The sequence below is a fragment of the Drosophila arizonae genome, chromosome 4 (assembly GCF_054131065.1).
Source record: "Drosophila arizonae isolate 15081-1271.41 chromosome 4, UAZ_ARI_1.0, whole genome shotgun sequence".
Lineage (NCBI taxonomy): Eukaryota > Metazoa > Arthropoda > Insecta > Diptera > Drosophilidae > Drosophila > Drosophila arizonae.
The window spans coordinates 16105004-16119749 of record NC_142924.1 but is presented as its reverse complement, the minus strand read 5'-3'; the positions used below and the strand labels follow the sequence as shown (position 1 = coordinate 16119749).

Here is a 14746-nt window from a genome sequence, read left to right as displayed (position 1 = left end):
TCCAATGGGTCACTAGCCGGCAGGGCAAGCAAATGTTAGGCTTCTAAAAATATTAACGCTGTTGGCTTCGGTTCCAAATTTGATTTCTTTGCTTCGACAACTAAGAAGGTTATTTCAGCCTTTTCACGATTTGCAAAGCATTCGGCTATCAGTCGCGCAACTTCCTGCAATTTTCAAAAGGGAATTATTTAAATGGAATAATGGGAAATTAAAGCTGCTTATTAATGAGGGGAATTTTCCGTTTAATAAGCTAAAGAAGTTAGGGGGCTCCGTTGTTCGCTTTTTTCACTAGTTCATTTCAACTGTAGTTCATGATCAATTCGAATATGAACCAATGAGTGACTGAACTGAACTGAAGAGCCACAATATTATCCTTCACAGTTTAACTGTTCTGCTTCCGTTACTCACCTGATGATGTAGACCCTCGACCTTAGTGCCGTCTACCTCCAGTATTAGCTGCCCGACTTCCAAGCCGCCCGCTTCAAATGCCGCACCATTTTCCTATGGGAATATCACATCATTGAATATATATTCATAAATATGATCGCTCATCTCTAGTAACTTACATGGATATTGATTATCCTAGGAAGCGGATGCTTTGTATTAGCACCACCTTCGATAGCAATACCTAAAATTGGTTTCGTTTTCTTAACTGTAATGTGTAAGTTGCCTCTATGATCAGGTACGACGTTTGGATTGTGTTCATGTTTTTGTTCAGTCGTTGAACCACCGTTCTGCTCAGCTGACAGACGCTGCATGGACTGCATGGAACGAGACATGAAACGAGAGTCAAGCGAAAGGAGCAAAGATCAATATAAATCCAGAACAAATCAGATAGGGGATATAAATATATATAAATATGAAGTATAGATTTATATATGGATTTAAGCATAGCATAACTTGCTGTTCAATAGCTGCAAGATATATGTATATAGATATAGCCTACATTCACTAATGCTTGGGATTGATTAAGATATAGAGTATAAATATATAAATAGAGAAAAATCGTAGGGTGTTTATCAAAGATTAAGATTCATGTTCAGTTGGTGTGTGGAGCAAGCAAAGCTAAGTATTCTGTAGTTTGTACAATTTGATAGTAAGTATATGCTAATTGTTTTCAGTGTACGTGGTAGGGCTAAAATCAAATGAAATTGTCTTTTTATCATATAATTAAAAATAGATATATATTTTGGTATTTCTGTTGTGTGTCAATGGAGCATGAAATGTTTGTTGTTCGTTGACCAAATTGTATAAAAAAAATTTTAATTGGTTTTGAAAACAAGTTTAACGTGTGTGCATTTGTATGTGTGTCATTTGTTTAAGGTCTAAATCTTATAAGTAATTATTTAATATATATAAATATTCTGATTGATTAATTGGAGAGCATAAAATTGGAATTGAGCAACAATTTTGTTAATCAAACCGATGACATTCTTTATTTACTAATTTTTTTTTTATTATTATTAATATTCTTGTTCTTGTTGGTTGGCATTCTCTGCGTAGTTTTAGTATATTTAGCAATTTATTTATTTGGTAGTTTATTGGTCATTTCTATTGTTTTTTGTTTTTTATTTATTTTTTTTTTTCTGATTGTCGCACTCACCTGATGCCTTCGTACACCTTTATCGCCCAGCAAAGTGCCGCCTTCTTCCTTCATATCGAAACTTCTTGAGAGTTTTGTGGCCAACTCCTAATATTTTTATTTCAACATTTTTCACATATTTTTGTGGTAAATTTTTTAGCCAAATATTATGCAGAGTGCGCAAAGTTTGTAAAGAATTTTGTTTTTTTTTTTTTGTTTTTTTTTTACAATAAGTTGAATATAAAATGAAAATTAGAGAAATGTTTGCATAAGAAATTGTTGGTATTTTGTACTAAGAAATTGTTTTTTTTTTTTTTTTTGCTGGATAAAATTTTGTTTAAGACCTTAATAGGTATATTAAAGTCCATGTATTCTGTTTTTGTATTTTTAATTGTAGACTTGTTTGAGTTTGTTGACTTGCAAACATAGAGAACAGTTGGAAATGTAATTGAATAAAGTATGACAGTTGAATATGGTTTTATATATAGAATTATATATTAAAAATATATATATGTACGCAGTTTTAGCTAAGAGTGTGGGATTGAGGGCGTGAGGGGGAAGTTGATAGAAATAGCAAATGCAAAAAGCTTATTTGCGTGCTTGAGTTGAGTGAATCGATTGAGAGCTGAAATACTGTGAACACTGTCTTTTATGGGATTTCATTTGAATACCAATTGCAATCTGAGTTGATTTGCTTAAACTCTGTCTGTGTCATAGAAGCGGATGGACTTCATTTATATTGAGACACTCAATGCGAATTGATTGAGAAAAAGGAGCTCGCCCCAATGATTGGCTTTGCATTGCAATAGTTGCAGTTGCATGGCCAAAAATATTTACCAGAAATATTTGATATGGGATGGAATATTTGATTGCTGTCTTATTGATTTTCTTCTTCTAGCAGCAAGCAGTAATTAATGGTATATACTGTAAACTTATTAGTATTTATGTAAGTTTAATTTCAATGCCACGAATCTGAATTGGTTTTTATATATTTTGCAGTACATGTGATAATATTATGATATTATTTATATCTAACCCAAAAAATCCTCTAATCTATCCAAAATCACATCACTTCAGTCTGCCTGGCCAAAATGAAGATTTACATTTTATATAAACCCATTCAGCTACAGAGCATAAATTTCATTAATGACTTTTTGCTGCTTTCATCAAGAAATAAAAGAAACTATCGGCTATAAACGATAAGTTCGAGAGAAAATATCTATGTAATATTATTATCCCGTATACAGCTTATCATTGCAACAGACCTAATCTCAGGTGTATTATCTCAGGTGTATTATACATTTCTAAGACATTTTAATTGCAACAACAGTTAGTTAAAAATAACAAATACAGTTATCGATTAACTGATCGATAACAATTAAGAGACATACACATATTATGTGTATAATACAAAACTTTGCTTCTTCTTCTTTGTCATCTTTAGCTAAGCTTAAAGAGTAATTAGTGTATGTGTGTGTGTGTGTGTCTGAGTGCAATTTATGAAAATGCAAGTGCAGTGTGTGTACCAGGTTGTACCATATACATACATATATAGGCCATACAAATTGTGTGTTAGATATATGTACATATATATATATATATTCATAGAGTGTACGAAAAAAACGGCTTGCAAATTGGCTAAATTGGCAAAAATTGGCAACTAAGACACTTAGATTTTTGATTGGCTAGATTTGCAACAAGACTAATTAATTTGCTAATTTAAGTGAAATTTGTTTAGAGGTATTATATATATTAATATATTTTTGGTTAGAAAAGCGCTAACTAAAACTTCAACTTGTATTTTTTATTACAAATGTGATTTATCTAAGAGTTAGAGCTACAACTAGAGAACGTACGTATGTGTGTGTGTGTTGGTGTGGTTGTGTAGGTGTGGGTGTGGGTGGAGGGCAGCAGCAGCTAAGGTAAGTACAAAAATATAGGGTATATAATACTAGAAACGCAAATGTACAAAAGTATGAGGGAAAGTCGAAAATCTAATTACAGGATATAAATACTACAAAAGAAAATATGAAAAGTTGATGAAGTAGATATCAATTTTTGTTTTTCTTTTTTTATTATTATTGCATGTGTCGATGCCTTGGTGGTTGGGTGGTTTGGTGGTTGGTTGGGTGGGTTTTCTTTTGGAGGGTGTTAACAAATTAGGTTGACTCATGCGTAAATGTGCAAATGTATTTTTCAAGCTTTTTTTCTGGTTTCATTTTTTTTTTTTTTTTCTTGGCTTTGCATTTGACCTTTTTTTGGTCGCTTTAATTTGCGTTGAGTTTGTTGCTGAACGTGTTGAATTATTTAGATTTAGTTTATAGCATTTGTATTTTTGCTGCTGCTTTTTCTGTTTTAATTAACATACTTACATTGACAATTACTAATAAAAATAACAAAAACTCTCTAGTAACAAAACTTTTTAGGTGCGGACACATGAAAATGAAAAAGATGTGAATGAAATATATTTACGTTTAGGTTTCGTTTTTAATTTTTTAATATTCTAAATGAAGTCAAGTGTGAATGTGCAAGCAATTAGTTGAAAATGAAACAATAAACGAAACGAAACGGGACGAGACGAAACGAGAGACGAGACGAGACGAATGACGAGTGACAAGATAGAGATAGAGAGAGAGAGAGAGTGAGTGAGAGAGAGCGAGAGAGGTGTTGTTGAGATTCGAGAACTAAAGCAAACAATTGCCTACAATTACGTAACATAAAAAGTTTTCTGTGTATGTGTGGGTGACAGACAAATTGAAATGCAAATCTCATTGAGTTTAAGTTTTATTTTAAGTATTCTTTTTTTTTTTATTTTATTTTAAATATTTGCACTCGCATTTGGTGCAAATTCTTGCAAGGCACATACAAAAACAGTTAGTTAATTGGTTAGTTATTTAGAGATAGAGAGAGATTTAGAGATTTAGTAGACAGAGAGCGAGAGATAGAGAAATATAGTGAGACAGAGCATAAAATAACAGTTTGGCAACAACACTAGATCAGGCTTAAAAGTTTTGATTTATGCGCTGAAAATGCAACGAGATGCAAATTCCAAAAAAGATTCGTTCAAACATTCATTGCAAAGAACTGTGACACAATTCATGTTTTTTTTTCTTTTGTGGTTTGTTTCTTTGTATACTATTATTATTTGCTTTTGATTTGGTTTTTGTTTTGTTACAGTTTACTTTTCATTTTGTTTTTTTTTTTTTTGGTTTTTGTTAGTTTTTGCGTTAAACGAAAAATACATTGGCACTTACAAGAGGTCGTCCCCAATACCATGATTTGACACGTTGTGTTAAACCACCCAAATGTGAACGTAGTCCATCTAAGTAGCCGCCCTGAAATGCACACAAATGAACAAACGAGAACAATTTCGGGGGGAGAACGGGTAGAGGTTGAGAAAGATAAAGAGCAGAGTGTGAGAGAGAGAGACAGAAAGAGTGAGAGAGATAGAGATAGAGTGTGTGTGTCAAACAGAGAGAGCACACAACTCAAATAGAAACACAAAAATTAAACATTGAACAAACAAAATTCATTGGAGTCGAAACAAAGGGAAAACCAAATGAATTTGTAATACACAAAGAAACATAAATGTATGTATGTATGCATTTATATGTAAGGTGCAAAAAAATAAAATTAAAAAAAAGAAATGACAATTGTGATTAAAAAGGAAACGTAACTGAAATTGAATGGGGTTCTGGGGTAACTGTCTTATGTGATATGTCTTTCATTGGAGGAGGAGGAATTGTAGCGCCTGCAACTGCGCTCTGTTATACAGTCTATATAGAAATATATATATATGATTTTATTATAAGTTTTAGCTACGTTTTTATACACTTTTTAGCTAGTTAAATACATATGTTTAATCGGGGATTTACGTGTGTTTTTTTCTATATTGATTATATGTATGTCTACCCTGCATAGAAAGAAGTTTAAAATGATTTACTAAATGTCTAGAAAAATGTTGACTATAGTTAATGATTTTTAAGAAGTTTTTTAATACTATTTCTTTACTAAAATGTTGATGAATTTTTATTCATATATTGTGAAATTTAAAAATTCAAAATTTTACTGTTTTTATAAATTGTAATTGACTAAATTGTAATTTGGGTTTTTAGCTACATTTTTGGTTCACAAACTCTATGCCTGGCTACAATGTTGCTGTCCCTGCATGTTGCTAAGCAGCAAATGTTGCTAAGCCACAAATGTTGCTTTCTTTGGTTTTGGTTCGTTGAATTTCTGTTGCATACTTTCGAGGGGCGCGCGAGGCAAAGCTTTGACTGCAGTTGGCAAATTGTTCGTTTGAGCCACATTTGTATAGCTTAATATGGGCTATTTAATTATTGGCTTTGATTATGTCGGCAATTAAATCGCTCAAGGCAATTCGTATTTCCGCAGCCCATTTGCAACTGCAGCGGCCGATATTAACAACAAACAGTGGGAAATTGTATACGAGTATATAGTTGTATATGTATTGTAGTAGTTAGTAGTAGTAGTAGTAGTAGTGGTATTGGTTAAAGTATAATAGCGCTTAATATATTTACAACGCTTGAGCGAAAAGACGTTTTTTAGCATTGCGCAGCAAAAATTAGCCGCTTCCTTATTGTATTTTGTTTGTAATGAAGTTATTTATACTGTGTGTATGTGTATGCATGTGTGTGTGTGTGTGTATTAATGGCTGTTTTCCATGTGTGGCTGTGTGTGTGTGTGTGTTTAAAATATAGTTTTGAAAAAAGTGCTTAAATTGTAAGAAACGACGACGCAGACAAAAAACGAATGCAAAGCAAACGTCAAGCGCTTACCTGTTCCTGTTTTGTTTTCGTTGTTCAAGTTGCATCAGTCCGCAAGCAGAACGAGAGAGTGAGAGAAGAGAGAGAAAGAGAAAAACGTAGAAACATATAGATATATATAGAAAAATTGAACAACTGTAAAAATGTAAACAATTAGACCCAAAAGGAAAAAACGTGAAAAAAAGAGAAAATAAACAGCTAACGAGGCTCATCTCTTTTCAATGCCAAGCGTGGCTTTTGACCATCAACTCCGAACGAACGAACGAACAGCAGCAACAACAAAAAAAAAAAAAATAAAATAAAAAAAGCCAAAGCAATTGAACACATTTTCTGTTTACGTCATGCAAGAGCAAAACAAAAACGCCGACAAGCTGCGAGCAACAACAACAACGACTGCAGCCAGGCGCAGCTGCAGTGTGTCAGCTGCAGATACAATATCTGATAGATACATGCGGCTGTCTCCTGCTGTTGCCGCTGCAGTTGCCGTTGCCGTTGCAGCCGCTGCTGCTGGCCATTGCGTAAAGCTTACAACTAACATACATACATACATATACACACATATCTAACTTGTGCATATTTATGTACGAAAAATGATATAGTTACGTATATGTATATATATAGAGATATTTTTGTATTATTTATCTATAATAATTTTTAGCCATAAATATTGACAATCTTTTCAGCAATCTGCACCATTTATAATTGTTGTTGCTGTTGTTGTTGTTTCTTACTTTTGCCTCGCACTCTGTGTAATTTTTATTTTTTTATTTATTTTTTATTACCAAGCCATAAAAAAAACAACTGAAACGCAGACAGTCGCAGTGTGACTTAAAGAAAGCCACACGCAAAGTAAGCTACAAAAGATATATTTACAAAACAACTTTAAAACTTGTGGAAGTTATGATGGCAACTTTTGTATACGCTTTTGCTATAATGTATATGTATGGCTTATAAATATGATATATGTATATATAACATATTAGAGCGAGACTTTGTGTAAGAGTTGGATGTTTCTGACAGCCGTTTTGATCGAATTGCGATTATAAGAAGTGAAAGTAAATACTTTTGAATGGTGTAAGGTAACTCAAGCTGTTGTAGAAGTAAGTTCATAGTAGAGGAAGCAGGAAGGGGAATATATTTATATGTACCTATATGTGTATATAGTAAATAATACATATTAAATTATTTAATATTAAAATGAGATTTCTTTCATGTCTGTTTATGCGTATTTGCAATGCTAGCAAGCTGGAACACTCGGAATAGTTGGAGTATTTAAAATACTTGGAATGCCAGAAAATATCTGGACTACTTGGAACCCTTGGAATAGTTGGAGTACTTAAAATACTTGGATATTTGTGAGCTTACTTGGAGCTCTTGGATTTTGTGGAACATTTGGAATAGAAACACTTGGATTAGCTGGATACCTATAAGTCAGCTGAGCAATTGAATGATTCACTCATCTATTATTTATATCAAAAGGCTTGATCCAAATAACTCCCAAATCTCCTATGCCCCCGCTGCAGTGTATATTTCAAAACAGCGTCGCTGCCGACGTCGACGGCGCAGTCGGCTGCTGTTTTGGCCGCGTCTGCATTTTCAGTTTTTAGTTGCGCGTCGTTGCTCGAAGCGTAAGGTTGGCGGCCCACCGAGACAGCGAGACACCGAGAGACCGAAAGACAAAGCTGAGCTAAAAACGAGAGACAAACTCGAGCGGAGCCACAGAGACAGAGACAGCGAAGCAGCGAGCAGCTACCACGGCTGAGTTCACAAAACGTGCGTATAAATTGCAAATTACGTGTAAATACTAAAAACTAAAAAAAAAGAGTCTAGTAGAGGTAGAAGAGGCTAAAAAAGTAAAGTAGAAACTAAGTTAAACAAGTTGTTGCCAGTTGACAAATTTGGCGTTGTTGCCGCTCATTTCGCGCTCTGTTTGCCACAAATTGTTGCATAAACAATAAGCAACAGCAATTGAAAGAAGTTGCCTGGCCAAGCGCGGCAATTGCCATAGGCGATGTCTAGTTGCTGTTGCTGTTGTTGTTGTTATATCATCATTGTGTATGTTATATATGTATATAGATATATATAATTTTTGTTTTTTGCAACATTTGGCCGCCAGCCTTTTTGCCACACATGTGTCACAACCCCAAAAGGCAGCTGCGGATCTTCAAGCACTGATTTTTTACCCATCATCATCATCATCTTCATTTTTGTTTTTTTGCTTTTTGCATTTGCATTCAATTAGCTTCTATTTCTCACCTTCTGCTCGGTTTTTTATGTCTGCTAATTTCTTTTGTTTATGTTCGTTTTTTTCGCCGTTTTTTAATTGCCTGCAGCCAGCGGCTTTTGCCTCGCACAGTCGTAACTTCACTTCAGTTGAAGTTTTGTTTTCTTGTTTATACGTTTTAGTGCCGACTGGTTTTGCAATTAAGTTGCTTGCTGTCTGTGTGCCTTTGCGCGCTGACGGAAGTCTAGATTCTGCTTATACATAGAAAGGAAAAAAAGATCTACGAGCCAAGCCGCTAAACATTTCGACCTAGAAAAGGCAGTCGAAAAAGCCAGCTAAAGGGAAAGCAGTTAGGCTTAGGCTGAAGCAGCAATCGCTGCCAATAAACACAGCTGACTGCTGTTAGGACATGGCCAAGCAGCTTGAGGCAATTTTTTGTTATTAAATTTATAGTTTAATTTACAACACAATTCGCAACTGAATAGGCAGTGTCTCGGATCTGGCTAGCAAATTATTGTAAACACAGAATTTAATTACATATATAAAAGAACAAAATTTTTTAAAATATATATAAAATCTACATAAATTCGAAATAGATTTCTGAATCAAATTGCGTAAATTCCTGTTCAATTTTTATATTTATATTTTTATAATTTACAAAACAATTTACAACTAAATACGCAGTATATCAGATCTGGCTAAAAATGATTGCAAGGGCCGAATTTATATAAATATAAAAGAGAAAATTTTTTTTTAAATTATATATAAAATCTACATAAATTCAAAATAGATTTCTGAATCAAATTGAGTAAATTCCTGTTCAATTTTATTAAAATTTTCATAACAATTTTTAGTGGGCAAGCACTGTCTTAGAGCTAGCTGGCAAATTATTTAACTGGCATAAATTTACTTACATAATTAAAAAAATTAAAAAATAAAATAAATTACAAATATAGATAACTTAAAACGAGTTTTGTGTTAAAATCAAACTCGATTGCTTCAATTTCTGTTCAGCTCAAAACTGTAAAAAAAAAAAAAACGTATTAAAATATAACTTCATTTATTTTTGGCCTTGAAACCCGTATTATAGACCACCCACTCATAAAGTCAATAACCCAATAAATTGCATACACATACATAAACATCCATAGAGGCACCTCTATAGAGTCGTATATAATAGTAATATAATATATATTTCAATGCGTAGCTAATGGCAGTTGAGCAACTCGTCAAGTCTCTACGCATTGGGGTCAATGGCATGTGTTGATGTGAAGCTGCCTGAGCTTGGATTTGGTTACAAATCTCAACACACACACGCACACAAATACAGCTATATGCCATGTATACTATATAACGACAAGCTGTGTAGTTTGCAAAGTCATAAATTTGATTGATTTTAAATTGTGAGCCCTAAGCGGATTTCGAAAAAGTGCTGACTGAAAATAAAATAAAAAATAAAAAATGAAAAAATGAAAAAGAAAAAACCTAAAATTGAAAAAAAAAATCCCAGTTATAGCCGCTAGCTAGAAAAGCCGGCAAAACAGTTAAATGGGGCTGGGCAATTGGACGTCAATTTCATTATTGTTGGCTCTTGGAAAATTCTCTGGCTGCTTGTGAAAGTTTTGAGCGCAACGTCAGCCTCAACTTTTCCAACAAAAGAACCAGCAAACTTTTTTCTTTAGCCATCTAACGCTGTCTATTAATCTTTTGTAAACAAAAGGTGAGCAGCTAATTTGCTGTCCAATTCACACCATTGTCTGCCCGCAGCCAGAAGATCATGCGAACAGCCCATTGTGTCACTCTCGATATGAATATAAGTGGCCATAATGCCGCATGGAGTATTCCGCGCTCGTTGACCCTACAAAAATTATAAGCCTGACAGCTTGTCCTGATCGCTAAGCCTGCTGTCAAAGCCAAAACGCCTCAAAGCGCTCATTGAGCAATATGATTAAATATTTATGTTATTGACTTAAGTGGGTCAAAGTTACAAATCGGGAGTTGAACAGCGGGAGAGAGAGAGAAGAAGAGAGGGAGCGAGGTAGAGATGTTGTCAAAGGTTTGAAACAGGGACAGGCAGATTAGACCTAAATATATTATAGCCAACATCAAAACGTTGCTTTCGCTCTTAATTCCAATTGCTAAAGATTTCTTGTTTACATTGTGAAACGTGTTGGGGACTTATATAGGGCAGATGCTTGCTATGACTCATTCTAGTCAATAATTTATAAGACTTGAAGAAATTCAATTTCCATAAAAGTTATGATGCAGTCTTGTAGTTGAAACTATTATCAGTATCTATATGACAGTATCAGTATTTATATATGTATATGTATTTATACAAAGTTGCTATAAATCATTTAAACTGTAAAGAGTTTTGATAGGAAAAATTACTATATATATAGAAATGATGTAATATAAAGTATGATGATGTAAATATATATACATAAATCAATATGGACAGCTTACAAATTGCAGAATGCATAGATTACCAGTTTAAGGTTGAATAGGCTATAAAGGGTATATGTATTCAGCTGTTCATAAGCTCAATTCATATTGATTTTTATTCACAGCTAGCAGTTTATGTCTAAAGGCATTCTATATGAATATTAAAACGGCTGAGAAGTGTTTTTATTGTAGAGTTGACATAATTATACCAATATTTATATATTTGTGTATATTTAATACCTCTTGCTCATATTTTACTTGAAAGATCATCCTTACTCTATATAGTTATATGAGCTAAATAACTGCAACTAGCTCTAGTAAATATCTGTAAGTGTGTATGCAAATCTGTATAAGTTATGAATGTTTCGTCAAGAAATTTTAATAGAAAATAATCGTATAAAATATATATTTTTACTTAAATTTACACATATTGCATAATTAAATTGAAGAATATATTAATTATATAATCTATGCATAAATACTATGAATGTTTCGCCAAGAAAGCTTTATAGTAAATATTTTTATTATTATTAAATATTTTATTATAATATAAATATTTGCATAATAATATATGTGTATTTTTGCTTCAATTTATACATATGTCATAGTTAAATTAAAGAAGGTATTAATTTATATTTCTCTTTACAACAAGCTGCTCTCCCAATCCGACTTCATTGAAGTTTCAGTATAAAATCATTAACTAAAACTCGGCATCTTCTGTTCTCTCTTTATAAGATCATCTCCATTACATCTATACCTCAAATTAAAGTCAACTCGTTAGCCAAAAGGGCATTTAATTGACTGCTCAAAGAATTATCTTTAATCTGCTGCTTGTTGCTATCGCCCAAGCGTTTCGTAGTCAATTAAATCAAACACTAATCGTTGCCAGCAAGACGTGAATGGCGATCACATAATTAAGTCTGGTCAAAACAAATAGTTAGCAAAGAAGTTGAACTTTAGAAAGACAGAGAGAGAGAGAGAAAGAACTTTTAGTGTAAAATCGACGTAACTGTAAACAAAATGGAAAACCAAGTCAAAGACTTTGACACTGTGCAACACAATTGGACTTCATTAACAGTCGAAGTTCAGCTGCTGCTGCTCTTACTGCTTCTTCTTCTGCTTCATTTTCTTCGTGTTCTAGACTAGCAACTGGGCCTATTAAAGTGTGTTGATTATGCCTTTACAGCCATTGACTTTTCGGACCGGATTTTGGCTGGTTTGTTGTTGTTGTTGTTGTTGCTGCTGCTGCTGCTACGCATCAAAATTATTTATTTAACGTCTATTTACATTATAAACAACATTTTTCGAGTTGCTTATTTGCCGCTTTCGTAAATGCAGCAACAACAATAACAACAGCAACAACAACAACTATTTACTTTCCATTTATGCTGCTCGCACGGCCTGCTCTTGACAAAGTTTTGTACCTTATTTAGTACGTTTCTCTAATGACCCACTTTGAGTTTTGGTCTTTCGCCTGGCTTCTGCCTGCTGCCTGCTGCTGCCACCAGACGGACTTGCTGCCCGTTGTAATTTCAACAAAAAGTGAGTGTCGCAGTGCCCAGACATCCACTAAACGACAACAGCAACAACAGCAACAACAACAACAACGGTAACAACAACAAAAAGTGGTTTGTCTGTTTTAGTTGAAATCAAACTGGTTGCACGCTTGCTCCAGCCGGTCGCTGGTCACCCGTCGAAGTAGTCAAACTCGCCCTCCCCTCCCTACTCCCCCTAAGCCTTGTCCCATCGCCATCTCTTGTCAGCTGTGCACACAGTTTGCCTCTCGCCCTCCTCTCCACTATCCCTCTCTCTTTCGTCAGCTGCAACTTGGGCACATTACATGCCAAATGTCTGCTGACAGAGCTGAAACATTTAACACACATTGAACTTGCAGTCGAGATGCGTTTTGGTTTGGGACTCGGATTTGGCTTTGGATTTGGACGAACGCCTTTTCCGGAAATTATAGCAATTTTCATGTCTTTTGGCAATGCCTGGCAAACGTTCGTTGTTGTTGTTGCTGTTGGTGTTGCTTTTGTCTCTATATGCAGCCAATTGACTTTCACTTTTCGTGCACTCCTTGCCAAGCTAAAAGCATAATAACTTTATAATGCAGCCGGCTAAGCATTAAATAATGCATCCTATATAAGTAAAATGCATATATCTAAAAGTATATATATAAATATATGCATATATAAAAGAGCTGCAGCGCACTTTAAATAGTGAATGTAAACGCTCGCATTCATTTGTTGTTAGTGGAGCTCTGGAAATTGAGAAAACTTTGCTTGAAAAACTTTAATATAAATCTAGAATTTAACAGTTTAAGCAAATTATTTTAATCTCTTTGAGATATGAACTTCTTTGTGCAAAGAAACGTGCTTAAATATGATTTTCTGTAAACCTCAGTAAATAATGAGGAAAATATGTAGAATGAAAAGATAAATGGCTAGAGCCGAACTTATATGGAATTTGACAAAGTGAGCTAGAGGGAAGAGATAAAAATTAAATGGAATAAAATTTTTGATTGTATTTTTTGACCTATCTATCCATGTAGATTTATCTAGCTATCCATAAGTCCAACTTACTATCTATCTATCTATCGTTTATATCTATCTATCTAACTATCTATCCATCTGTCTATCTATCTATCATCTATATCTATCTATCTATCTATATATCCATATGTCTATCATTTACATCTATATATCTATCCATCTATCTATCTATCATTTATATATATATCTATCTATCTCTCTATCCATCTATCAATCCATTTATCTATCTATCTATATCTATCCATCTATTTATCTATCTATCTTCCATCTCACCATCTATATTTAAGTATATATCCATCTCTTTCTCCATTTGTCCACCTTTCTCTATTTATATGCACACAAAGCACTTTCATTTCGCATATGTACTAACCGATTTGTTGTTTTGTTTAACTTTAGCTCGCGCAAATTGTTGACAGCCGACACTCGTTTTCACACTCCATAACATTAGCGAGTTGGTTAAACAACAACAAGAACCGCAGCTATAGAAAGAGCTGCAAATCAGGCGATTCATTAAAACAACTTAACAAATCAACAGGCGGACAAACACAACTGCGGTGGACTGCAACATGGAGACCTATTTGACCGAGATCAAACAATTGCGCATACCACGCCCGAAATTCGAGCCCAATAGCTGCCATCAGCAGCACCAACAGGCTACCGCGACAACTGTGACACCGCCCCCTCATCATCAGGCCCATCATCCGCACCACGCCCACCATCAGTGGCGACACTTTGTGCGCCCCTTTACGCCGCCACGCGACTATCATTTGCCAGTTGTGGGTGGGGACAGCGCCACGCACGACACAATGTAGAGAGAGGAGCCGAGTGGGGTGGCGAGTGTGGGGGGAGAAAGGGTCTGCGGTCTGTTTGAGCTCAATTGGATTGCATTGGCGTATTGATTACACTGCTTATACGTAGAGATACATACATACATGCTATATAGACTATATATAAATATATATAAACATAATCCATCAAGAGTTGAAGGCTCTTAGTGCTTAAGTTTAGTGTTTTAGTTATAGATATTAAATTAGTTAATAATAAAGTAACAAAGCTAAAGTGTTTGCATTGAAGTTCTTGAGCTCTGAAATGTTAGTTGGATGGTAAGTATATCTGTAGAGTTATATGCTGAAAGAGATGATAATGAACGGAATGA

At 34.3% G+C, this 14746-nt stretch overlaps 3 protein-coding genes across 11 annotated transcripts in view; 1 reads left to right on the top strand and 2 right to left on the bottom strand.

Moving 5' to 3' along the window:
- Positions 1-25: 25 nt before the first annotated feature.
- On the bottom strand, positions 26-6058 carry LOC149269219 (whirlin-like). Of its 3 annotated transcripts, XM_089467496.1 has the most exons (5): positions 4837-6058; positions 1604-1690; positions 567-761; positions 409-501; positions 26-164 (listed from the first exon to the last, which is right to left on the bottom strand). In XM_089467496.1, the coding sequence occupies exons 2-5, from the start codon at positions 1655-1657 to the stop codon at positions 36-38; spliced, it is 471 nt and encodes a 156-aa protein (XP_089323622.1). In that variant the 5' UTR covers positions 1658-1690; positions 4837-6058; the 3' UTR covers positions 26-35. The 3 variants fall into 3 exon arrangements, with proteins under 3 accessions (XP_089323622.1, XP_089323624.1, XP_089323623.1); XM_089467498.1 differs by lacking the exon at positions 1604-1690; XM_089467497.1 differs by lacking the exon at positions 4837-6058 and having other exon boundaries at positions 1604-4818.
- Positions 6059-6228: 170 nt separating this feature from the next.
- LOC108620355 (whirlin protein dyschronic) overlaps positions 6229-14746 on the bottom strand; it is a 34428-nt gene continuing 25910 nt past the window's right edge. For 3 of the 6 annotated variants that reach the window (XM_089467481.1, XM_089467484.1, XM_089467483.1), the window contains one exon: positions 6229-6387. In XM_089467481.1, coding sequence (XP_089323607.1) covers positions 6370-6387 — 18 coding nt within the window. In that variant the 3' untranslated portion in view covers positions 6229-6369. Of the gene's footprint in view, positions 6505-14746 lie in introns of all 6 variants that reach the window. The other 3 variants (XM_089467480.1, XM_089467479.1, XM_089467482.1) reach the window with 1 other exon arrangement.
- On the top strand, positions 7958-14649 carry LOC108620356 (uncharacterized). Of its 2 annotated transcripts, none has more exons than XM_089467500.1 (2): positions 7958-8142; positions 14126-14649. In XM_089467500.1, the coding sequence occupies exon 2, from the start codon at positions 14157-14159 to the stop codon at positions 14400-14402; it is 246 nt and encodes an 81-aa protein (XP_089323626.1). In that variant the 5' UTR covers positions 7958-8142; positions 14126-14156; the 3' UTR covers positions 14403-14649. The 2 variants fall into 2 exon arrangements, with proteins under 2 accessions (XP_089323626.1, XP_089323625.1); XM_089467499.1 differs by having other exon boundaries at positions 7959-8142; positions 13987-14649.

Bases quoted from the DNA above. Each gene is read 5' to 3' on its own strand.
- LOC149269219 (XM_089467496.1), bottom strand. From the start codon at position 1,657: ATGAAGGAAGAAGGCGGCACTTTGCTGGGCGATAAAGGTGTACGAAGG. The intron at 502-566 runs GTAAGTTACTAG...ATATTCCCATAG, and splicing joins CTAGGATAATCAATATCCAT to GAAAATGGTGCGGCATTTGA. The intron at 165-408 runs GTGAGTAACGGA...TGAAAATTGCAG, and splicing joins TCGAGGGTCTACATCATCAG to GAAGTTGCGCGACTGATAGC.
- LOC108620356 (XM_089467500.1), top strand. From the start codon at position 14,157: ATGGAGACCTATTTGACCGAGATCAAACAATTGCGCATACCACGCCCG.